Here is a 23,324-nt window from a genome sequence, read left to right as displayed (position 1 = left end):
TAAGAGCTGGTGACTTACATATGGTTAAAAGCCCATTATTAAAAATTGTGTATTTGTAGCCGGGCGTTGGTGGTGCATGCCTTTAATCCCTGAACTCGGGAGGCAGAGGCAGGCAGATCTCTGTGAGTTCCAGGCCAGCCTGGTCTCCAGAGCGAGTGCCAGGATAGGCTCCAAAGCTACACAGAGAAACCCTGTCTTGAAAAACCAAAAAAATAAAAATAAAAATAAAAAATCATGTATTTGCCAGGTATACACACCTGTAATCCCAGTACTTAGGAGGTAAAGGCAGGAAGGCAGATCTCTGTGACTTTGAGAGCAGCCTGGTCTACCTACGAAGTTCCAAGCCAGTCAGGGATTCATAGTGAATCTATGTCTCAAAATCACAATAATCAAAATAATAATATTAATGTCTTTGTTGATCATGCTAGCACATGCCTACAATCCCAGCACTCATGAAGCTCAGGCAGGAGAATCATTCATTGGAGACCAGCATTGGCTACATAAGGAGATCCCAACTCACAAAACAAGGCCAGGAGGGTGGCTCAGTGGGTCAAGGCACTTGCAACTAAGCCTGATGACCTGAGTTCAATCCCCAGAACCCACCTGGGGGAAGGAGAGAATCAGTTCCCACAAACTGTCCTCTGACCTCCATGATGTTCACAGTTTTAGCTCTGATATGTAAGCCCTCCTTGACTGAGAACCCCCTCATCCCACCCCTGGAATCTGTCCATCCAGGGAACAGCCATGTAAGTGATACCCAGGACACACTTCTGCCTTCATTGTGCCAAGATATGGTTATGGTATCTCTTCACAGCAATAAAACCCTAACTAAGACATCATCCCAAGGTAGAAGGCAGAGAAACACTAGACACCTCAAAGCCCACCCTCAGTGACACACCTCCTCCAACAAGGCCACACCTCCTGGTCCTTGCAAACAGTCCACCAACAGGGAGCCACACATTTGAATATACACAGCTATGGGAACTGTGCTCATTCAAACCATCCCAGACTCCTTAGGTGTGGCTCAGCTGAGATCCCTGGACTCTTGGGGTCTATCCTAGATCAAGAAATAGGGATCCGATCCCTTAGGAGCCAAGAAACTGAGAGCAAAGTGGCCCCCGACTCCCAGTCTAGCTGTGTTTACAGCAGGGTTTGTGCTTCTGGGAACCTGAGTCCTCTGTTGAGGAGTGTCCTGGAGTGTACAGGCCTGGTGGTTGGATCCCTCTAGTCCTCACCACTTTTTTCTCTTTATGCTTTTGGTTTGCCTGGACTAAAGGGGCGAAGGCAGTTGGAGGAAGAGGCTGCTTCTGAAGTTTGCCCAGGAAAAAGAAAAGGCACAAGTGACAGATTGAGGTACCGAGGGAATGAGGTCATTTGCAGTGAGGATTCCTTAGACCCGAAAGAGCCAAGGGGACAACCTCAAAGGCAGTGGTTGGTGCTCCGGGCACTGTGGATGCTTTTCACCCAGTAATCCTTGTCAATGATTTGTAAGCTCTGGCCTCTTTTCTTGGTCATTAGTGGCCACAGACACAAGGTCATGAAACGACTTTACTGGGTTTTGCAAAGATTTGGTGCCCTCCCACCTTTCCAAGTCTATTTTGTTTTATTTTGTTTTTCAAGACAGGTTTTTCTGGTGGCTTTGTGGAGGCTGTCCTGGAACTAGCTCTTGTAAACCAGGCTGGTCTCGAACTCACAGAGATCTGCCTGCCTCTGCCTCCCGAGTGCTGGGATTAAAGGCATTCACCACCAACGCCCAACTCCTTTCCAGGTCTTATGTCTCTTGTAGCCCAGATTGTCCCCTGGTTTGCTATGTAGCCGAGGATGACCTTAAACTCCTAATCCTCCGGCCTCTTCCTCCCAAATGCTGGGATTATAGGTGTGCACCATCACTCTAGGCAAGTTTCAGAGAGTTACATGAAATATGCTAGGGCATACCAAGTGTGCAGTAAAAGCTATTATCATCAAGCAATTAATTATTCCTAAAATGTACTCCACAATGTACTCCATTTAATTAATCCAATCAAGTATTCCTTACAATGTGATTCCTCTTTCTGTTCACTTTTTCTGGTGCTGGGATTAAAGCTAGGGCCTTCGCACCTACTTCAACTGAGCATCAATCCCTACTTCCCTAAGCAATTCGGATCCTTCTCCTCTCTTTAGAGCTGACCTGGTCCCCAGGACTCTCTCCAAGATACTGCAAACTTGACATGCTGGCCTCTGCCACCAATCTGTGAACCTGGAATCTATGACCACTGGAGTTCCAAATTGCTGATCTGGAGATGGGAAGCGGAAGAAGTTCACTTTCCCCAGGACTGTGAGAGGGGGCTGGGTGGGGGCTGAAAAGAGGAGAGCCAGTGCAGCAGAATCAAGCCAGTCCCCATGAGTGGCTCTGAGAAGGTGGACTTGAGCCTGGAGATAACTGGGACATTGAGAAGGGACGTGTGGCTCAGACAGATCAGACAGCCGGGCTCCCAGCTGCCTGTGTTCCAGCTTCTGTGCACAGGCCTTGTGGCTGGAGGGGTCCTTTTAATCTCTAAGGGCTATAAAGCCCTGGAGTTCGGTGGGAGCTCCTTGGACAGCGGCTCCTAGGAGTGTCACCCTGGAGGGTGCCAAGGCCAAGAACCCGTGAGGAATGAATGAATGAACCACAATGGGGAGTGTATCCCAGATGAGATGGCCTAGTGCTGACCCGGGTATGCAGAGAAGCTGGGCGCCCTTGTGCTGCCGAAAACACAGAGGATCTGTCCGGGTCATTTCTGTCGGCCCCTTTCCCGGAGGGGCGTGGCCTGCGCTTGACACGTTTTTCAGCCCGCCCCTCGACGCAGCAGAGGGACTGGCTGAGCCCTAGCCAGCGGCCTGGGCAGCTAGGGCCCCCCAACACCACGCTCTGCCCGGCATGGAGGGCGAGTGCCGGGTGCTCTCCATCCAGAGCCATGTAGTCCGCGGCTACGTGGGCAATCGGGCGGCCATGTTCCCGCTGCAGGTACATGCTCTGCCGCTTACATAACTCGGTGGAGCAGCTCGGGTGTGGGGCTGCGGGTTCGCAGCGTGGCTTCCTCCTGTCCCTCACCCCACTCGGGACCGATGACCTTGGTCCCTTGCAGCCACCTTCGGGTCTCCGTCTGGAGCTGGACACGCTGCGGTCACAGAGCCTGGCGCACGCAGGCCGGGGGCGTGGAGCATACAGTAGGGTCGTGAAGGTGACACGAAGCCCCGTGCCAGGCTGTGCCCACTCAGTAGTCCGGTGGGTCAGTGCTGCTGCTTCCTGTTGCTTGGCCAGCCGTGGATAGGAGGCTCCTGCAAACGATGAAATGCTGAGCTGCAAAGACCCTGCCCGGCGGCCAGAGCTTTGGCAGCCTCTTGGTAGTAGACACATTGGAGGGTGATTGCTCATTCCCTGTTGAAATCCAGGGTCTGTTTCTGCCCACCATGTGATCCTGGACCAAGGAAGCTGAGTAAGGTCAAAGAAAGGTCCGTGCCCTGGACGCTGAGCCCCACTTTGGGTCTGATCACTCCTGGGGTGATCTGTCATCCACTGGGATGGGACTGGAAAAGCCCTGCACCTCGCACAGGTCTGTTTCTATCTTAAGAGACAGCACAATTTGCTGAGTTTGGCTTTGGAAGCAACCTGTTAGAAAGGCTGTAGCCTTGTCATCTTCCCAGAGCCATTTCTGACCCGTGGTGCTTCCTGCTTGTGATCTGGTGGCCCTAGGAGGGAACCAGGGTGCAGTGGGTATTAGAACGGAGACTAGAGGCAATGTCAGAGTGATTGACACTTCCTTGCCTGGCTGGTCCAGCAGGAAGATTGGCCTGACCTGGCCAGCCAAGAGGTGGCCTTGCCTTCTTCACTGTACCTCTTTGGCTGGTCACTGAGCAAAGCGATAGGCTCCTGTACCCCTTCTGCTCATGCCCAGCCGCTGTACTGACGCCTGGTGGGGGGGCATTAGGAAGGAGCACCTGGCTATCACGGCCCTGCAGGGAGGACCTGGAAGGAAGACAGCTGGCCCAGAGCACTAAGAAAAGTCCTGAGGCTGTCATGCTTGGCAGACAAAATAGGGCAAATGATTATGGGTGTACAGTACAGGGGTTCAAGTCCATAGGCACAGGGTGGTTGCTGAGACTTGAGCGCCTATTGGTTGATAAACAATTCTTTACCCACTCCATCACCTACTCTTAGTTTACTCTAGATGCACTGGTCTGGTGCTTCATGCTCTTAACCATTGCTCTCTAGCTTTTGTGGCCAGGGGTGGGTAGCAAGGTGACTGAGATGAGACTGTACTTAGGAGCAAGGGGGGTAGCGTCTCTGAAGCAGGGACAGCCAGGGAGGGTGGGGTCAGGCTGAGCTCCAAGCAGTCACCTCACCTTGGGCAGAGGTGTGCAGGGCTCCTGAGGTCCTGTGTCCTGCATCCCTCGCCTCTTCCCCTTGCTGCTGCTCTCCCTTCACCGAGTCCTCTGTCCCTGGCTCTCCTGGCCTTCTGTCCTCTAGACTGCACCAAGGGCTCAGTTTCCTCACTTAGTGTTCCACCTGCTCAAGGGAGGAGGGTCCTCTTAGCGTCTTTCCTCCAGAGAGGCACCTAAGGACCTGGGGGCTCCTTCAAGGTCCTTGCTGGCATTTTGCTACTCACCATAGCTCTGTGGAGTCCTGGATAGGGAGCAGCAATGGCCTGGGTAGAGAAGGACATCTCCACCATGGAGAGCCTTAGTGAGCACACGTGGGGCTGTCACCATCAGAGTTTGTGGTGGCCTGGGGCCAGCACTATAGTCTTTGAGCAGTTGTTCCAAGAGGAACAGGCCTGAGGTCTAGAGCTGTTCTCAGTAGAGGTGGGGCTGGGCGTGTGTGTTCTCACTGTACAGTCTGGAGTACAAAGTCTCATTCCCATTGCTGAATATGGGAAGAAAAGCTAGCAAGGGGGAGAATGGAGTCTTGGGCTGGGTCCCAAGATTTGTCCCAGAGCTGCTCCAAGATGGCCACAGCCAGCCACATCTCCAACCCACTTCTTCCTGCAAGAGGAAAGAGTCAATATCTCAAGGGTGTGTGTCTGCATACACACCTGTCCATGTGAGCACCTACTGGCACACAATAAGTGTTTTCTGTGGACTTCCCGAACCTTGTGTGTCTGCAGAGGACTCAGTGAGCTTTTCGTTAGATACAGGAAAAGGAAGGGTTGAAGAAGGGTCCAATTATGACTTCTGGTGGCTGAGGAGGTGACACTTCCCAGAGAAGCTACCCAGCTCCTATCAGTGTCCAGGGCTCCTTGTGGGGTCACTAGTTTAGGCATAAGTCAGTCAGCTCTCCTGGGGCCTTTAAGACCCCTTTATGCCCTCCTGCCCTGTTACCTTACACATGGTTGTCTCCTGGAAAAGCAGCCCCTTAAATAGCTAAACTGAGGACTCTTCTTGAGGTGGACAAGGCATGGTCCACCCAGGGGACAGTTGCTGTGAGTGGTTGTGAGGTTCTGTGGGTGACAGCCTGCCACCCCACCCCCTCTGGAGCATGAAGGGGAGTTCATCCTGGGGCAGTATGCAAGAGGCCCTCTGGTAGAGAGATCATAGCACAGAATAAGTAAGAACAGCTCTGGTGGCCTGTAGGGGTGAAGTAAGGCCACATTGTGCAACTCATTTGGGGTCAGGAACCCCCTGGAAGCTCAGCTACTCCAAGCTGTCTGAACCAGATGTGAGCATCTGGCCAGCTGATAGACAGGGGGGTCATGGAACAGTTCCTGACCAGCTTGCATCTCAGTGACCACCTGGAACCTAGGTGAACCTGTATCTGGGTCACTTAGTCTCAGAGTGACCTGGCAGCAATAAGTGCTGTCAAGGTCAGCCAATGACTGCCACAGTAGGCTCAGCACAGGCCCCTCTCCTTAGGGCTTCCTGTGCCCAACAAGGCAGACCCCAACAGCTAGACATGGCCCCTGGCTATGCCTGCCTAGCACTGTAATCCTGGAGGGAGTGCTGTGAGCCAGGCTGGGGTGGCCACAGGACCTGGAGCTACAGGATAGGGAGAGAGATACTTTTTGGGAACCAGGCTGTCTAATAGCATTTCACCATGGAGATCAAAGGGTGTGGTTTGGCTGGATTGTAAGTGGTGGGAGGGATGTGGGGCCTTTGGCTGTCAGGTGGCTTGGGGTGACAATGGTCACAAGATGCTTGTCCAGCCTGGTTGCTGATTGCCATCTGTGAAAGAGGCTCAAGCATCAGCCAGGGACTGGTTCTCCAGGGCTGGAAACACCAGTGATTCTGGGCCTGTCCCTCCTGTCTGTCCCTAGATGCCTGTGGAAGAACCACACTGGAATATTCCAGAGCTCACCTCACTCCTGCTGTGCTGAGTTGCTCTGCTATTGTTCTAAACAGGCCTCTTCTGGCTGTGTGGCTTCAGGCTGTGTGTGCCTCTTTGCTGGAGGCTTGATGATGCAGCAGGGGAGGCGGGTATGGGGTCCCTGGGATGTACAGCACCTGCCCACACAACCACCCCAGCATAGTACCCATCACTGCTGGGGATGGGGGTGTTCTGAGGTTGCATGAGGGGCAGGAAGAGGAGCCTGTGTCTGGCAGCCATGGCAGCAGGAAGCAGGAAAGGCAAGCTTCTTGCTCCTGTTTGGCTTTCCTTTTCCTGGGTGCCACTTGCACTCATCTGGAGGTGTTGTTGTGCCCAACAGTGGGAGGGAGGAAGTATAACAGGCTATGTCTGGGATGTTTTATCTACCCCAGGGGACAGCCAGAGGCTTCCCCACAGGATGGTGCTGTCCCTTTTGCTCAGCCCCCAGTCTCACACATGAGCAGGTCAGGCAGCCCTGTCTAGTGCTGGACACTCAGCTGAGAGGCAAGCCTAATACCACCAGGTCTCTAACTGGCCTGAAATTCACCAATTATGCTAGGCTGGCTGGCCCATGAAGCTCCAGAATCATGAGCAGCACTGGAATTGCAGGCAAACAATGCCACACTAGGCGTTTTTATGTCGGACAGAACTCAAGTCTGCCCTCAAACTTGCAAGATAAGCACTTTACCAACTGCATAACCTTCAGAGCTTAGAGTCTCTTACTTTAAAATAAAAGGCCTTTATACTCAGTAATAGCTTTAAGTTGGCTCCGAGACCCATAGCTTTAATTTGGCTTAGTGAGCTTCTTTGTGTGCTGAGATGAACAGCTCCCCACACGGAGGCTCAGTCTCTGTCCAGTGAATCTCAGGAGGCCCATTTGTCCTATCTGGATGACTCCCAGGGCTATGAGAGGCCATTCAGAGGGGCAAGCTGCTCAATGGATGGATGCGGTTGTTCAGGGGACCTCAGCCCTGGTGTGGGACCATCTTTCTTTCTCTCCTTGACATGGGGAAGGGGTGGAGAGCTTCCTAGCTGGCATGGTAGAGGCTGGCTGAGGTGAGCTGCCCAGCTGGTTTTGGGTCTCTCTTCCTCAGGGATGGGTTAGGAGGCCTATGGGGCTGTGCTCCCTATCTATCTGCATGGACAGCTGTTTGCAGCGCTTTCTTTGACAACTTTCACCACCCCTCTGGGGTGCTTAATGAACCATTCAGTGCGTGCCAGCAAGGGAGAGGGGTGTTGCCACCCTGGCCCTTGGGCAATTTTCCTGAGTGAAGGAACAAAGGAATCCCACAATCAGGCTTGTGTGGCCCTGAAATGCAAACCTCTGGCTGGCTTGCACAGGTCCTTCTGTTCTCTTTGACAGTCCTGCCCAAGGTTCTATACCAACTGGATGGTCTCATCTATCACCCTCCTCAAGTCAAGACTCTAGCCATGGCTGGTACCCCTGCCCTAGGTTCTTGGGGTCACAAAACAGGCACTCACCCACCTCTTCTCTTTGTCCTGCAGGTTTTGGGATTTGAGGTTGATGCGGTGAACTCTGTGCAGTTTTCCAACCATGCAGGTAGGAGTACCAGGTTGTAGTCATGGTGGATGTGAGCATGGCATGTGACCTGGCCCTGAGGGAAGTAGGTGCCACCTCTTGTGTCCAGGGGATGGAACCCAGAAGGGCCACTCTGTGTAGGGCCTACCCCCCACCATGGCTAATGTGTATGACCACTGTTCTGGAGCTGACTGGTGGGAAAACCTCCGTGCCTCAGTTTCCTTCTCTGTTAAGCTAACAGTCATAGCATCTATGTTGTAGAGAGCTGAACAGTGCTGCTGTGTCCTCCTGCCGACAACTGTTGACCTGCAAGTCTGTGTGCTTTTCCACGCTGGTAATCCCTTGGGCTAAGGAGAGCTCCATGTGGTTCAAGGCTCAGCACTGTGCCATGGGGAAGGGCATGTGTATATCTGCCTTGTCCTGGAGACGCCAAAGACATCACTGCTTATTGCTGAAAGGAACTGTCCTTGGAAGTCCCTTGAATTGTTTGGGACAAATGTGTATTCCCCCTAGACCTGACCTGTGGCCTCTGTAGTCCATGGTGAGTGGATTCCTTCCTATTTTCTGTACTGGCAAGAGAACAAAGCCATTCGGGTGTTTGAAATGCCTCCAAGTGCCTGTCCGGATATTGTTCTGAACACAAAGGGGACTCCAGGAGCTCAAAGTGTTCCAGAGTAGCCCAGCTGGTCACCAGCAGGATTTAAGGCCTCAGAGGATTTGAAACACTTCTTAAGTGTAATGGATTTTAAACCAGGAGGGTAGAATTATTAGCAGCCTCAGATAGGCACTGACGGTGGATCACTGTCATTGATGGCTGCTCAGGAGCAGTGCCCTGGCATTTGAAGTTCCGGGTGGTCCAGGGCCTCCAGTGAACTGCATGGACCCTGTTGACTCTTACTGATGCCTAGATACCATTTCTTATTTGTTTTTAAAGGAGATGGCTTGGATGTTGCTCAGTGGGATTGAGTTTAGTTCTGAGGACCACGTTGTGCAGGGTCACCATCATTCTGTGTTTCACCTGCTGCTTGATTGATAGGCATTGAAAACACCTGGGTAACTTAGAGGGGCTGTGCGTGTATACCTGGAAGGCCCAAGTTGCTAAACTGAGAAAGTTTTCATTGGTGAAATTCAGGATATCAGTGATTGGCCCCACTTAGTGTTAGTGGGTGCCCAGGTGTCCTGCATGTCAGATGGTATCCCAAAGGCCCGGGGCCCTGGCCATAGCAGGCAAAGGGGGCAGGTTGTATATCTGAGCTAGACCTGTTTCTCATTCATGCTTGTTTCTTGCTAGGATCTGACCCGTGACTTGTGTTGGCAGAGTTTTAATTTGCTTGTGGGCGAGAGAGTGGGTGGGGACAGCATGAGCTCAGAGTGTCAGGTGGCAGTGACCAACCAAGCAACTTGGCTTTGATGGCTAGGAACACATAGAGGAGATTGGAAACCAGGCTGAAAAAGGGTTGGATGGACTGCCCTGAGCTGGAGTGTGGTGGACTTCCCTGAACTGCTTCCTTTGAATGCAGAAGTAAACAGCTGGGTGCCCTGCTGTCCCTGTCCACATCTTCTGGGACACAGTTCCACAGGGCTACCTAGGGCACTGAGTGTCTGCTGCCCTGGATCGATTCGATAGGGTGGAGACCACTGTTTCGCTCCCAAGGTGTAGGAACTGGGTGCTTCCAGGGTATCGGCTGCCACTGAGGCACTGGGCCCAGAGCATCCAGTCTGGGCCTAAGGCCAGCCCTCAGAAGAACTGCTCACTGGGTCTCCTCAAGGAGGGTAGTTGTTGTCATCGGCTGAGATGGTCACCAGGGAAACCTGGGGCTCCCACACCCACAGTTTAGCCTGTTTTCTTCCTGCAGGCTATGCCCATTGGAAGGGCCAAGTGCTGAATTCACAGGAGCTGCATGAACTGTATGAAGGTCTCAAGATGAACAGCATGAATAATTATGACTACGTACTCACTGGTGAGGGTCCCCAGGGTCCTGGTGCAAGGTCCCCAGCCTGATGGTGACAGGTCAAGCACAGATCCTCTCCCCAGGCTCAGGCTTGGTCCCTGCCTCCTTCCCCTAAGGTCATGTTGTGCACTAGGCACCAACACTTTCTGGAGACCCTTAGAGTTCTGCCACCCCGGTTGAAAGTGAAATGCCACATGAGTTCATCTGTTGTGTTTCTGGTTGTATTTTCTACGTATTGAGCCTACTTACTACATATATGGTGTCATGGCATGTGTACAGAGGACTTGCCACCATGTGGGTCCCAGAGAGTGAACTTAGGTTTTCATATATAACAGCAAGCATCCCTATTCAGTCAGCCATCACACAGGCCCCAATTTAGTTTTCTGTTTGTTTTGTTTTGTTTTTGAGACAGGTTTCTCTGTGTAACAACCCTGGCTATTCTGGAACTTGCTTTGTAGGCCAAGCCTAGTCTACATAGTGTTGACCAAGGCTTCATAGTGAGGCCCTGCCTCCACAAATGAATGAAAATGTATTTATGTATTTTTATGTATATAGGTGTTTTGTCTGCATGTGCATCTGCACCCCCAAAAGGGGCACTGGATCCCCTGGACTACAGTTAGAGACAATTGTGAGCTACCATGTAGGTCCCCATTGAACCCAGGACCTCTGGACTAATGGCCAGCGCTCTTAATTGCTGAGCCACCTCTCTAGCCCCTGAGTTAAAAACAAATTAAAGAGACACAGGAGCTGCAAAGATGGCTCATTGGTTAAGAGCACTTAGCACTTTTGCAGAGGCTCCAGGGTCATTTCCCAGTTCACACATGGTAGCTCACAACTGCCTGTAACTCTAGCTTCAGGAAATCTGACACTGTCTTCTGAACTCTAAGCTCTCATGCACACTTGTGGTACACAGACATACACTCAGGCACACACATAAAAATATATTTTTTAAAGTCATGTGTTTTGTTGAAAGTGGAAGATTTGCAGATTATCTGTAGTCACTCAAAACTCATGTACCTGGGATCTTCCTGGGTCCCCCTCTATGAGCACAGACTTTTGGAGACCTTGCGTATTCCCTGGCCTGCCCCCACTCTCATGCATGCTTGATTTGATGGCTCTTGTTACGGGCAGATGCCCTGGTGGTCAGTGTGACCTGTTATGAGAGGATAAATCTGGATTTTCCCTCCCAAGGTTACACGAGAGACAAGTCCTTCCTGGCCATGGTGGTGGACATCGTGCAGGAGCTGAAGCAGCAGAACTCCCAGCTTGTGTACGGTGAGAGCTGGGCCATGGTGCCTCTTCCTACTCTTCCCTTGCTGCTCTTACCCTCAGGGAAGGGACAGCTCAGCCAACTGTCTTGTGGTTCCTTGCTTCCTGTTTAGCCTTTAATAGTTAGTTATTGGATGCCTGGGACCTCCAAGGAGTAGTGAGTGGTGAGGGCTGGCTCAGCAGGGGAACTGAGAAGTTTTTCAGGGTAACCATGGGGTTTCTTATGGGATACATAAGAAGGGAGGGCTAAATATGTGTGAAGGCCTGGGGTGCCCAAGATGTGTGAGGTCTGACCCTAAAGAAGATGTGGGTTGGATAGAAGATGTGGGTTGGGTTGATATCCCAGGCAGGTCCAAACTAGGGGGATGGTTGATGGACACACACACACACACACACAGACACACAGACACACAGACACACACACAGACACACACACAGACACACACACAGACACACACACAGACACACACACAGACACACACACAGACACACACACACAGACACACACACACAGACACACACACACACACACACACACACACACACACACACACACACACACACACACACACACACACACACACACACACACACACACACACACACACACCCCTACATGGAAAGTGGCACTGTACCTCCCAGCCAGCCTTGGGTCCATGTGCCATTTGGAACATTCTAATTACCAGTTTCCCAGGAATGCACAGTGTGCTCTGCCCTGAAGGCCAATAGCACATTGCTTTGTCCATGCAGTGAACTGTGTCCAAGGGAATGTGCTTGAACCTGGGAAGATTTGTGAAACCTGGTTTAGCATTCTCTCAGCCAGGCCAGGGGAGGGCACTGTGCCAGTCCAGGTGACTTGAGGTAATGTGTTCTTGAGAAAAAGGCAGGAATGATGGTAAGTTATGTGTGAAATTATCCCAAGGAGGACCTAGTTGTCTCAGACAGAGAAGTGCAAGGTGCTGGGGCACACGATTGTTATAGATGTGCTGTTAAAATATGAGAGACTAGGGGTGTGTCCCAGGTGGTAGAGTGCTTGTCTAGCATACATGAAACCCCAGGCCTGATCCCCCGCACCACATAGACAGAATGTGAGGGTTTATATACACCTGTGATCCCAGTACTCAGAGGCTCAGAAGCTCAGGGTCATCCCAGCTACAAAGTGATGAGTTCAAAGTCAGGCAGGGCAAAGTTGAGCAGCTGTCATCAGCTGTCCTCTTGCAGAAGCCCCGAGTTCAGTTCCAAGCACCCACTCTGATGGCTCCCAGCAGCCCGAAAATTCCATTACAGGGGATCCCATGCCCTTTTCTGAACTGGACACCTGCACACATGGCACATGTACGTACATGCAGGCACACACACTGTCAGAGCAAGAGTTAGATATGGAGGCAGTTGTGGTGTGCATGCCTGCATTCTCAGCTACATGGGAGGCTGAGGCAGGAAGATTGTGAGTCCAGGGCTAGCCTGGGCTACACAGTGACCCCCGTGGCCCCCATCTCAAAAAGCAAAACAGAAGGAAAAGCAAACACAGTGGAGGTCTGTCATAGGAGGCTATAGCAGTTGCTGACCAGATGCTGTGTCTCCACAGTGTGTGATCCCGTGATGGGTGACAAGTGGGATGGCAAAGGCTCCATGGTGAGTACACTCACTCTGCTGTACTGGTCTGTGCCTGTGCTTTCAGCCAAGAGAAGGTCACCTTCTTGGGTAAACTGGTATGGCCACCATAAAGGCTGAGACGTGTGCCTGTTAGGAAGTTGGTCAAATAGAGGACAGGCATTGGGGTGTGTTCCACTGTCAGCAGTGGGCTAGCTGTCTAATAAAGGTCCAGTAGTAGGCACTGAAAGTGAAGTCCTATGAATATCTCCCATTGCAAATGGTTTTCTCCAAAGTTTGTTTGGAGGCTCTTGCCAGGGAGAAGGCTGGCCATTTACCCTTGACTGCATGACAGCAGTCCTCCATCCTAGGGAGGCATCCTCTCTGTGTGGTTTCAGGAGGGTTGAAGCAGTCAGGGAGGGAGGAAGGGGACACCTCACCATCCATGTCACCCTGTCATTACCGCAGATCAATGGGGTGACAAACGTCATAGCCAGATCACTTTCTCATGCAAATATTTGTTCTGCTAGTTTCCCTTATCTACTTTCTCTCAGTCAACTCCCTAATTATTGGGCAGTTGAAGAATTCTTTTTGTTGTCTGATCTTTAGAGGTAGCCTTCTAAAACTAAACTACTAAGGACAGTAAAGAAATAAGGAAATTATGTGCTATATCCTTCTAAGTATATAAACATTTTTTATTTTTATTTTTTTGGTTTTTTCGAGACAGTGTTTCTCTGTGTAGCTTTGGAGCCTATCCTGTCACTCGCTCAGGAGACCAGGCTGGCCTCGAACTCACAGAGATCCGCCTCCCTCTGCCTCCCGAGTGCTGGGATTAAAAGCATGTGCCACCAACGCCTGGCTGTACATAAACATTTTAAACTAACATTTTGTGATTAGCGGTTGTAAAAGCTGGCCGATGTGTTGGCACAGCTCTGAGCACCCCTCCCCCCCCAAGAGCTTAAGCAGTAGGGCAGGTGAACCAGTACAGATAAGCTTACTTGGCACTGTCCAAGTCACAGTGACATTAAAAGCATTTTAAATCTTAAAATATATTTTTCTGTCCTGGGTGTAACCCTTGACCATAAAAAGGGAAACATGTAACTTTCTCTTGGGGCTGTGAAGTCAATTTAGATTTTGTAGCCCTGGCCAGTTAGAGAAATTTTTTTTTGGGGGGGGCTGTACCTGAACAAAGGCCATAAATCTAAGGTTATGAATTGTGCAAAGAGTTAATCATTGTCCTCGATTATCAGTCAGACCTGGCACAGCAATTAAGTTGCTTGGAACTTTTTACCTTGGTTCAACAGATCAGACTGTTTGTTATATGTCCTTCTAAATAGTATTGTTTTCTTCTGGGAATAGTTTACCTTGGAAACCATTAGCAAGGCACCTGAACTAATCCAAAGCTAAGTTGAAGTTTTGTATCAGTTGATAGGATTGGAATATCTCGGAAGCTGGAGAAAATACAGCTGTTTTCTAAAGCTGTGTTCCAAGACAGCTCTCAGGGGGAGCTTATAACCCCTGACTTGAGTAGCATCTCTTTGTATTCATCAAAACTCTGTATAGGTTAACATTCTTAATATCAGTTGGATAATACAGCTAAAGAGGAGTCACTTTCTTGACAATCCACAGATAGAAATGCCCAGTAAATGGGATTGTATTCAGGAGATAAACACCTACTAGATACAGGCAGTGGGGGATTCCCTATAGCCACTAGGTAAAGATTGCAATAGCATATGTGAAGTTACATTCAGAAGCAGATATTCCCGATTCTGTATTCTTATAGCCTTGCTTAAAGGAGATTTCTCCATTAGAGAGTTTGTTTCTGGTGGGTTGGCACCTTGAGTATTAATTGCCATCTACTGTATTAAATGATAATGGCCTGCAGCAACTGATAACTTAACAATGAGATGATCAGAGCGTACTGGCTCCCAAGTATGTCTTAGGTGAAGATGAGGTTCCCCAGGACTCAAATTACCAGAACCAGGACGGCCCAGCCCCATCTGGCAGGACCTGAGGATCCCAGGCTGTCTTTAGACATCCCATGGGGTTCTGTATCTTGGCTCCCTACTTCCGTCCTCCCTTCTGGTTCTGGTGAAATGAGGCCTTCACCTCCTGCTCCAGGCCCTTCTCTTCCTTGGTGACACCCTTCTCTGTCCCTGTCCCTTTGGGGCCTCAGCTGTGGTGGCAATACCAGGATATAGGCTTTGGGAGGGTTCCTCCACTGGGCTCTGTTTCTCTGTGAGTGAGTCTCCTCCTTTGTCTCCTGTGCTCTGCAGTATGTTCCTCAGGACCTCCTTCCTGTGTACAGGGACAAAGTGGTGCCCGTGGCAGACATCATCACTCCCAACCAGTTTGAGGCTGAGTAAGTAACTGCATAACCAGAAGGGCCAGCTGCCCTGTGAGCCCTGCAGAACCTTGCACCATCTTCACTGTGCCCTAGCAGCCCCACATCTGCTTGCTGGGGTCCCTAGGTGGCCCTTAGAAAGCCTGGCCTGCACTAGACTGGTCATGTCACCCTTGTCCCTATAAACATGTGTCCCTTACCCCTGCAGTGATTCCCATCACCTCTAAGGCAATGACAAGTGCTCTTTAGCTCTGGTCATTTGTCATGATCATGTCGGCTCACAGTCTCTCTCTGCTGGGAAGATGCTCCAAGAAGAGAAAGAGGAGGTGATACCTGTCCATCTGAGGGCTCATGTGGCTGGGAACACCCCTGGGTGGAACTGCAGGGCACAGATGTCTGTCAGAGCTCAGAGCACATGGCCCCTGATTAGCTCAAGAGTCAGCTTCTAAGAAACCTTCCAGTTACCAGACTTACAGGGCATAGGCCTCTCTGTCCTATGAGCAGGGAACCTGCAAGCCTTGGATGCACCCACTGGTGGGCGTTTTTAGACTCAATAGCTGAGGGCCCTGTACCAGGCTTTCTCTTTTGGGCTACAAACCAGCTCCCAAATCATGACACGTAGGCATTCACCACAGTTTGGAACCTCACCATGTATGTGAGTTTCCTTATTTTCCTTACATTTCACTCTTGCCCTTTCCCACTGTTCCGTGAGTGTCACTGCCTCCCCTGGTTCCTTTGGCCAGTAGAAGCGGCAATGGCCTCTTTTGGGATGTAGGTCAGTTGCCAGGATGGCTGTACTGTAGGGACTGGCTCACCACTCCCATCTGTGTTACAGGTTGCTGAGTGGTAGAAAAATCGACAGTGAGGAAGAAGCCCTGGAGGTAAGGAGACCTTCACACACAGCCCTGTTCACAGGGAGGGAGACCTTCACACACAGCCTTGTTCATGGGGAAGGAAACCTTCACACAGCCCTGTTCACAGGGAAGGAGACCTTCACACACAGCCCTGTTCATGGCAAAGGAGACCTTCACACACGGTCCTGTTCATGGGGAGGGAGACCTTCACACACGGTCCTGTTCATGGCGAAGGAGACCTTCACACATGTCATAGCTTGTCTATGTATAAGGCTGTCTTTGTGACTGGGAATCTTGCGTCCAACTTCCTGGCCATCCACAGCTCCATCCATATGTGCCCAGCAAGTATAAAATTCCACCAAAGGGCTATGGAAGGAGCCCCACAGCTGCTTTTTTTAGGCAGGCACATTAGTGGTACCCGAGAAAGTTACAGGAACAATAAGCATCCAGTAAATAACCCCAAGATTTTTCCATGTAAGGCTCCCCAATAACACCTGGTGAGTCAGCTTTGCCATGTTGGACTCTCCAACAATGTCTAGTGGGTCGACTTGTTAAATACTAGTTGTTACTGCTGTACAGTGCCACAGCCCTTTGCACTTTGTCCCTTCTATACTCAGTCCACCCTGTGTCCTTCTCTGTGACCTGTAACTGCCATACCAAAGCATCCTGTCAGAGCGCTGGAGTCTGAAAGCCCCAGATTCAGGTGTGAAATAGGGTGCAGTCTCTCCAAGTCCCCCAGGAGTCCTTCCTGCCATCTCTAGCTCCTTTTGCTGTGGGTGTAAGGAATTGACTCATGACCTGACTGCCTCATGACACAGTCATGCTCCTCTGTTACTGTTCTTATAGGACAGGAGTCATCTTTTTAAGACAGTGAGGTACAGTCCTCTCATCTGTGACCTCTGCTTATTATTATTAAAAAAACAAACAAACAGCAAAAAGAAAGACAAGCCAGTTTGGTGAGAAGCCTGCTTCTCACAGGTGGATATGATAAGCTTCCCATTCCCTAAGAAGTTGGAGCGGGTCCCCCAGGCAACCCCAAATTTCCAGACTCTGAACTCACAATGGCCCTAACAGGTGGCAGAGCACAAGCTTGGCCATGTGTGTGTGCAATGTCCCAGGTTCTCTAGAAGCCTGTCAAGCATGCTAGTCACTCCTGACTGCTTCAGCTCTGGAGGCAGAGGACAGTGTCCCACCAGGATCTGTCCCCATGAGATGCTTGTCTGTCAGGAAGAACCACCGTGGCTGGATGTGCTGACACTCTCCCCTTGCTGCTGGCAGGTGATGGACATGCTGCATTGCATGGGTCCTGACACCGTGGTCATCACCAGCTCTGACCTGCCCTCCCCACAGGGCACTGACTACCTGATCGCACTGGGCAGCCAGAGGATGCGTAAGTGCCTGCTCTACCTGCCCTTGCATGCCCCTTGGCTCCATCTGCTTCCGTCGCCCATGGCTTTCAGGCCCCAGAGAGTAGGTGGGGCTCAAGGAGGGAGACTGTTACTTGGTCAGCAAGTGGAAGGTACCTCTTGCCCTTCAGTAGAGTCAGACAGAAGGAAGGTTCAGGGGAGGGCTGTGTGGAACTAGGGGGTGGAGGCTAGATGAGGTACTGGGGACATGCACAGGCTCACGCACTCCAACTGGCCAGATGCTCAGCTATCCATGCTGTGCTGGGACCACCAGGCTCTCCTTTCTGGTGAACTACTGTACAATCAGTGACTTATGCCAGAGGCCAGCTGAGTCTGGCTTCTGTGGCTCAGGAGTTTCCAGGGAGTAGGTAACTGCTGAATTCAGTGACTGGTTATATAAACAGCACATGAGTTAATTATGCTTGAATAATGTCCCAGTACAGAGCTGGTCACGGGCTGACAGGAACCCCAAGTTCACATGCACTGTCTCTACTGAGTGTTCTGGATACACAAGGATAAAGGGAAGGCATCTGACTGAATCCACCTGTGGGGCACACACACACACACACACACACACACACACACACACACACACACACACACACAGGTGTACACACACGTACACACACGTACACACATACACCCACATGTACACACTCACACATTTACACACACGTATGTACACACACACACACACACACACACACACACACACACACACACACACACATATACACACACACACACACACAAGCAGTGCACCCAGGATGTTCCTGGCACTCTGACTGTGTAAGGCCATGCTAGTTTCAGCTTCTAAGGGTCCAGTGTTTCATTCCCGTTTGGGACATTGGTGGCAATGGGGGACAGTTATGACAGCCCACATGGAGACCCAGAGCTCCTGAAGGATGCACACCACATATGTGTGGCCACTCCTAAGGCTGGACAGTGCTAACCTTTCTATCACTTCAGGAGAAGTAGGGACGAGTTAGGCTGACAGGTTCCCACTGCAGGGGCGGCCCTTGTCTAGCTGAGAAGTCTCAGACCCAGTGACCTGGCTTATGTCCTCCCTAGGGAAGCCTGATGGCTCCACGGTGACCCAACGCATCCGGATGGAGATGCGCAAGGTGAATGCCGTCTTCGTGGGCACTGGGGACTTGTTTGCTGCCATGCTTCTGGCGTGGACACACAAGCACCCAGACAATCTGAAGGTCAGTTGTACGAGTTGCTCCTCTCCATAACTACCTCTGTACTTTCAGTGGGAATATAGGTTAAAATGGGAAGGAGGGAAGAAGGGAAGAAAGAGAAAGGCCTAGCTTGGTTATCTGGGCAAACCCTGGTTCAACCATCCCATGTAGGGAATTGAGGGTCTGAGTACCTGCTGAGTCCCCCAGGCCTCTGGTCTTGAGAGAGGTGAGCAACAGTACTTTCCCTTATGGAGTCTATAAAACTAATTGCTCCCAGGAAGTCTTGTTACACACTTGCTGTGTGCCGAAAATGCACAATATAGACAAGCCCAAAGCTGCTGTCCCTACCATGAGGCATCTCCATCCACACCGGGGATTAATTTAATAGGTGGTGTCTGCTTGACCCTTTCCCCACTACTATAACAAATACCTGAGAGAATTAAGAAGAAAGGATTCTTTCTACTCACAGTTTCAGGGGTGTCTGTCCATGTGAGACGACCTCGTTGCTTTAAGACCTGTTGCTCTGCATCATGGTGGGATCCAGCAATCAAAGAGGAAGGAGATAACATTACACCATCCACTCCCAAACCTCCAGACCTTGCACCAGGCCTCACTCCCAGAAGCTGTCATCCCCTCAGTAGCACCCAGGCAGAAGGCTGAGCCTCTGGAGTGGGCTTTGGGGGACATTCCAGATACAGGCTAATGCAGAGACCTCTCTTTGGGGACAGTTGTGCAATCAGCCCCATGGGCCCATCTGTGTCCACTGTGAATGGGGACATTCAGAGTAGTAGTGGGGAAAGTGACAGTGGAGCCAGCTTCCTGGTGACTAAGGCAGCTGGTGCCTGTGGGGTGTCCTCTGGACAGTGATGCTTACCCACGTAGACCAAGGCAAGCAATGTCTCTGTCCTCTCCACAGGTGGCCTGTGAGAAAACTGTGTCTGCCATGCAACACGTGTTGGACAGGACCATCCGGTGTGCAAAAGGTACCTACTCTCCTGCTCTGCCTTCATTGGAGGTTGTCCCTGTGTGGGGCTGGGCAGGAGGGAGGGGGAGCTCTCCCTTCAGCTCTGCATCCTGCTGTCTGTTAGAGTGAGGGTGCAGGTGTCAGTGTGGAGCCCCTTCTGAAGCAGGGGCTCCCCTGTGGGCAGGAGGGGGGGCCTCAGGCTGCATCCCACCTTCTCTAATCTTGCCTGTGTCCCTTAGCTCAGGCAGGAGAGGGACAGAAGCCCAGCCCGGCTCAGCTGGAGCTGAGGATGGTCCAGAGCAAAAAGGACATCGAGGACCCTGAGATCATCGTGCAGGCCACCGTGCTGTGAGGGCCGTGGACTCCGCCCTGACACAGCAGCGTGCTGGCTGGGGTCTCCTTTTCCATCCCTGTGAGAGCTGTGAAGTCTGCCTTAGAGCCATGACTGAAACTTAACATTGTGTTCCCTCCTGAGGGTCGTGCCTCAGCCTGTCTCAATCCTGACAATGTGCCATCATTGCCTTTTAATATAATAACAAAGCTGTCACAGAAAGATGTGACTCAGAAACATGGCCCCTTCCCCCTCTCCCAAGGCCGTGGGCCTCCTGACTGCCTCATGTAGACTCACAGGTATGTGGAAGGTAGGTGGAGGAGGCAAGCCTGCGGCCGTGGACGCTTCTGTTGGCTGCCATTGCCCCTAGTTCCCTGACTGTGCTGGGACCGGGCCTGCAGGCACACTGTCTTTAAAATTGGGTTAGGTCTTAACCATTGGCATCTGGAAGAATTATGCCAAATGTCTTCATTGCCATTCTGGTCTTACCCTTGTCCCTGCATTAGTTTCTGTGTGTCTCTGCTGCTCTTAGTGTCTCCCAGGACGTTGGACTTATGCGACTGTTGTACTGTGTGGGAAGAAGGTATATATCCTCATGCTTCGGTAGGCACACAAGCATGTTGTCACTGTGACAGGGACCTTGTAAAGGCCCTCAACATTGCAGAGGATCTTCAAGCCTCTTGGGTATCAGCAGGATCTCCTATAACTTGGGACCAACTTCTGAGAAACTGACCAACATAGGGGTCAGCTGCTGAGGCTAAGGTGGCTTGGGAAGTTCAGGAAAGTTGCCACACTGGGCTCTTGCTGGAGACACACCCTGTACTGTGAGGTGGTACTGCACTTGAGAAGTACTGCTGGGGACAGTACATTGCTGCAGACATGTTTGGACAGACAGGGAAGGAGAGGCAGAGGTGGCTCCTGCTCCCTGGTGGCATACTTAATCCTGGGTCCTCTCCCCAATTCTGTATTCTGTGCGCACCACATGCCGAGGAGCAAGAGGCCCTTATGTGAAGCTGGCTAGCTCTCTGCTCCCTTGGCAGTCCTGGTCCTATAGAGAGTATGTTGGCACTGCGGGTGCAGGGGCAGCCCTTAGACCCCTGCAGAAGACTGGGACATTTTTCTTTCCATTGCTCAAGTGTGGCTTTCCTGGCTGTACATCCTAGAGTTTAGATCCTAAGTCATAGCTGTGAGGGGCTGTCCTCATATGATTTTCCCGAATCTCAGTATGCATGTCTGTTTCCCTGAGAATTGCCTCTTCTGAGAAGCCACAGCCTAAGGAGAAATGGAGAGTGAAGAGGTGGGGACCCCTTTGTGTCCTCATAGGGGCACCGATTCCCGTGGGTGCCTGGTTGCAGCCTGCAGGCAGGCCTCTGAGAGCCACACCCTACCTTAACATGGTCCAGTGTTCCCCTTTCCCAGTTTAAGTACCCTAGATGGAGGAGACACTGGTCAAATGGACTCCCCCACTCCAGCTCCACTTCCTCAGCAGCCTGTATCCTGAGCTTCTCACCTTTCTGGTTACAGGCTGCAGGATGGCTCAGCAGGTACAGCTGCCAAGTCTGACAACCTAAGGGCCCCACATGGTGAGAACAGAAAACTGATTGCTGTACATTGTTCTCTCTCTCTCTCTCTCTCTCTCTCTCTCTCTCTCTCTCTCTCTCTCTCTCTCTCTCTCTCTTGTGTGTGTGTCACACACACACACACACACACACACACACACACACTAAAATAAATGTAATTTTAAAAATTACCTTGTCCTTCATTACCCCAGGCCAGGATAGCTAGCTCTCTGGTATGTGTCTTCTGGTTTCTGAGCCCCAATTATTGCTGACCAGAAGAAGGAAAGCCATGGCCAGCAGCCTGGAAGAGAGGAACAACATTCCCTAAGTCAATGGAAAAGCCCATCACTGTCCCCCAGAGAGCAGGAACACCACAATGCCAGCAATGAGGAAAACTTCCTTTTCCCACTTGGAGTGTTGAGACTGCACTGGAGCTGGTACTGTTGGTGAAGTACTCACCATGCAAACACGAGGACCCGAGTTCAGTCCCCAGCGCCTCAGTGTGGTCCTGCAGTGTGCATCCATAAACTCAGAAGCAGGGAAGCAGAAACAGGAAGATGCCTGGGGCTCTGCTGACAGTGTTCCCCTGGTAATCTCCAGGTTCAGTAGGAGAGACCCTGTCTAAAAAGAACAAGCAGAGAGCAGTAAAGGAAGACCCCAGATGCTGACCTCTGGCTTCACACAGTTATGCTCACAATGAAGGATAAGTTCTGGCCTAGGGCTGAGGAAAGCCTGTGTGTGGGGGATGAGATGTGAAGACCTCCCTAGCAGAGCAGTACTGCATGTGGAGGTTTTCTGTGTGCTGGGTCTTCACGACCACACTCTGCAAACACACCAGGAGAGCCTTAGCCCTTCACTGTAGCCCAGAGCTAGTGGGCTGGGGAAAACCCTTTCTTGCTTACACAGCATGTGAGTGCTCTCCTCTCATGAGGACTTCCCCTAAAGTCCTGAACTTGGTGTGTTCTGAATTGTCCTCCTGTGTCACAGCCTTGGAGCCCAGGGGACAGGGGGCACAGGCTGTGGGTCAGGCATGTGACTAAGGAACAATTAGTGCTTTGATCTTGGGGCCTGGGCTGAAGCAATGCTCACCACAGAAACGTCTGCAGCCTGCCTGCCGGCAAGCACAGGGTCTGGTGCCTGAGTATCCAAATCAGAATTGCCTTACTCTCACTCTCCTCAGTTTGGTTATGAAATGATGTACTTGGAAATGAAGCTGTGTTAGCTCAGTGTTGCCTGCTTCCTCCCGGGGACGCCCTTTGATACTGTCTTAGTCCATCTCCTTCAACCTCCTGGGTGACTAAGAGGAAATTCTGACATCTCATTCTTTTGAAATCGTTGCCTGGCCCTGTTAGACAACCATGTGCCTCTATCTTACTTTTGCATTATTTTAGTGATTGTAAAAATGACACCGTGCTTTTCTTCCAGTTGGGAGAACCCAGTTTTTAAAGGCTGCTTGATTGTTCATTGGGAGTGGCCAGGGACAGCTTCACTGTGCTGAAGAGAGGTATTGAAAGGAGGGGACTGTGTGCCACATAGGTGTGTCCCCAATATGATGTCGTCACCACCATCTGGGGTAAAAGAATAGCACTGGGTGTTAGAGTTAAGGTCCTCTGCTATCCCTGTTGAGTAATTTAGGGTCCTCCTGAAGGAGGGAGGCAGGTTGGCCGGTGCAGCACTGAGTCCTTGCTGTGCCCCTGGCCACCTCCTGACCCCATTGTCCAGTGTCCAGCTCCCATTGATTCAAACCTTACATTGTCTAGCTGAAAAGTATAGACAAAAGAAGTGAATGTATTTTGGAACTCTTTGCTTCCTTCCTGCCCTCTGAGTGATCACTTGACTTGGTCATGCATCTGGTCTATACTCACTCAGTTCTCAGAAGCCCAGTGACCCAGAGAGGGGACAGGCAGGGCCACAGGCTTTGGTGGTTGCATTAAGATTCCATGTGTCCTCTAGAGGGTGCTGCAGTCCAGAGACAGCTTTTATTGCTGTCCCTCTGCCAGTTGGGGTGCTTC

The 23,324-nt window shown here is 51.2% G+C and overlaps 2 protein-coding genes across 3 annotated transcripts; one reads left to right on the top strand and one right to left on the bottom strand.

Annotated features, from left to right (window-relative positions):
• Positions 1-1,987: 1,987 nt before the first annotated feature.
• Positions 1,988-23,171, bottom strand: LOC103164565. Of its 2 annotated transcripts, XM_035451812.1 has the most exons (5): positions 21,772-23,171; positions 21,505-21,613; positions 18,926-18,981; positions 4,626-5,001; positions 1,988-3,297 (listed from the first exon to the last, which is right to left on the bottom strand). In XM_035451812.1, the coding sequence occupies exons 4-5, from the start codon at positions 4,726-4,728 to the stop codon at positions 2,534-2,536; spliced, it is 867 nt and encodes a 288-aa protein (XP_035307703.1). In that variant the 5' UTR covers positions 4,729-5,001; positions 18,926-18,981; positions 21,505-21,613; positions 21,772-23,171; the 3' UTR covers positions 1,988-2,533. The 2 variants fall into 2 exon arrangements, with proteins under 2 accessions (XP_035307703.1, XP_035307704.1); XM_035451813.1 differs by lacking the exons at positions 21,505-21,613; positions 21,772-23,171 and having other exon boundaries at positions 18,926-19,666.
• Positions 12,680-19,810, top strand: LOC100751202 (pyridoxal kinase). The gene is made up of 7 exons (XM_035451472.1): positions 12,680-12,712; positions 14,947-15,032; positions 15,850-15,895; positions 17,147-17,258; positions 18,346-18,482; positions 19,375-19,441; positions 19,662-19,810. The coding sequence occupies exons 1-7, from the start codon at positions 12,680-12,682 to the stop codon at positions 19,772-19,774; spliced, it is 594 nt and encodes a 197-aa protein (XP_035307363.1). The 3' UTR covers positions 19,775-19,810.
• Positions 23,172-23,324: the final 153 nt, after the last annotated feature.

Source organism: Cricetulus griseus (genome assembly GCF_003668045.3).
Source record: "Cricetulus griseus strain 17A/GY chromosome 1 unlocalized genomic scaffold, alternate assembly CriGri-PICRH-1.0 chr1_0, whole genome shotgun sequence".
Lineage (NCBI taxonomy): Eukaryota > Metazoa > Chordata > Mammalia > Rodentia > Cricetidae > Cricetulus > Cricetulus griseus.
This window is presented reverse-complemented; position numbering and strand designations above follow the sequence as displayed.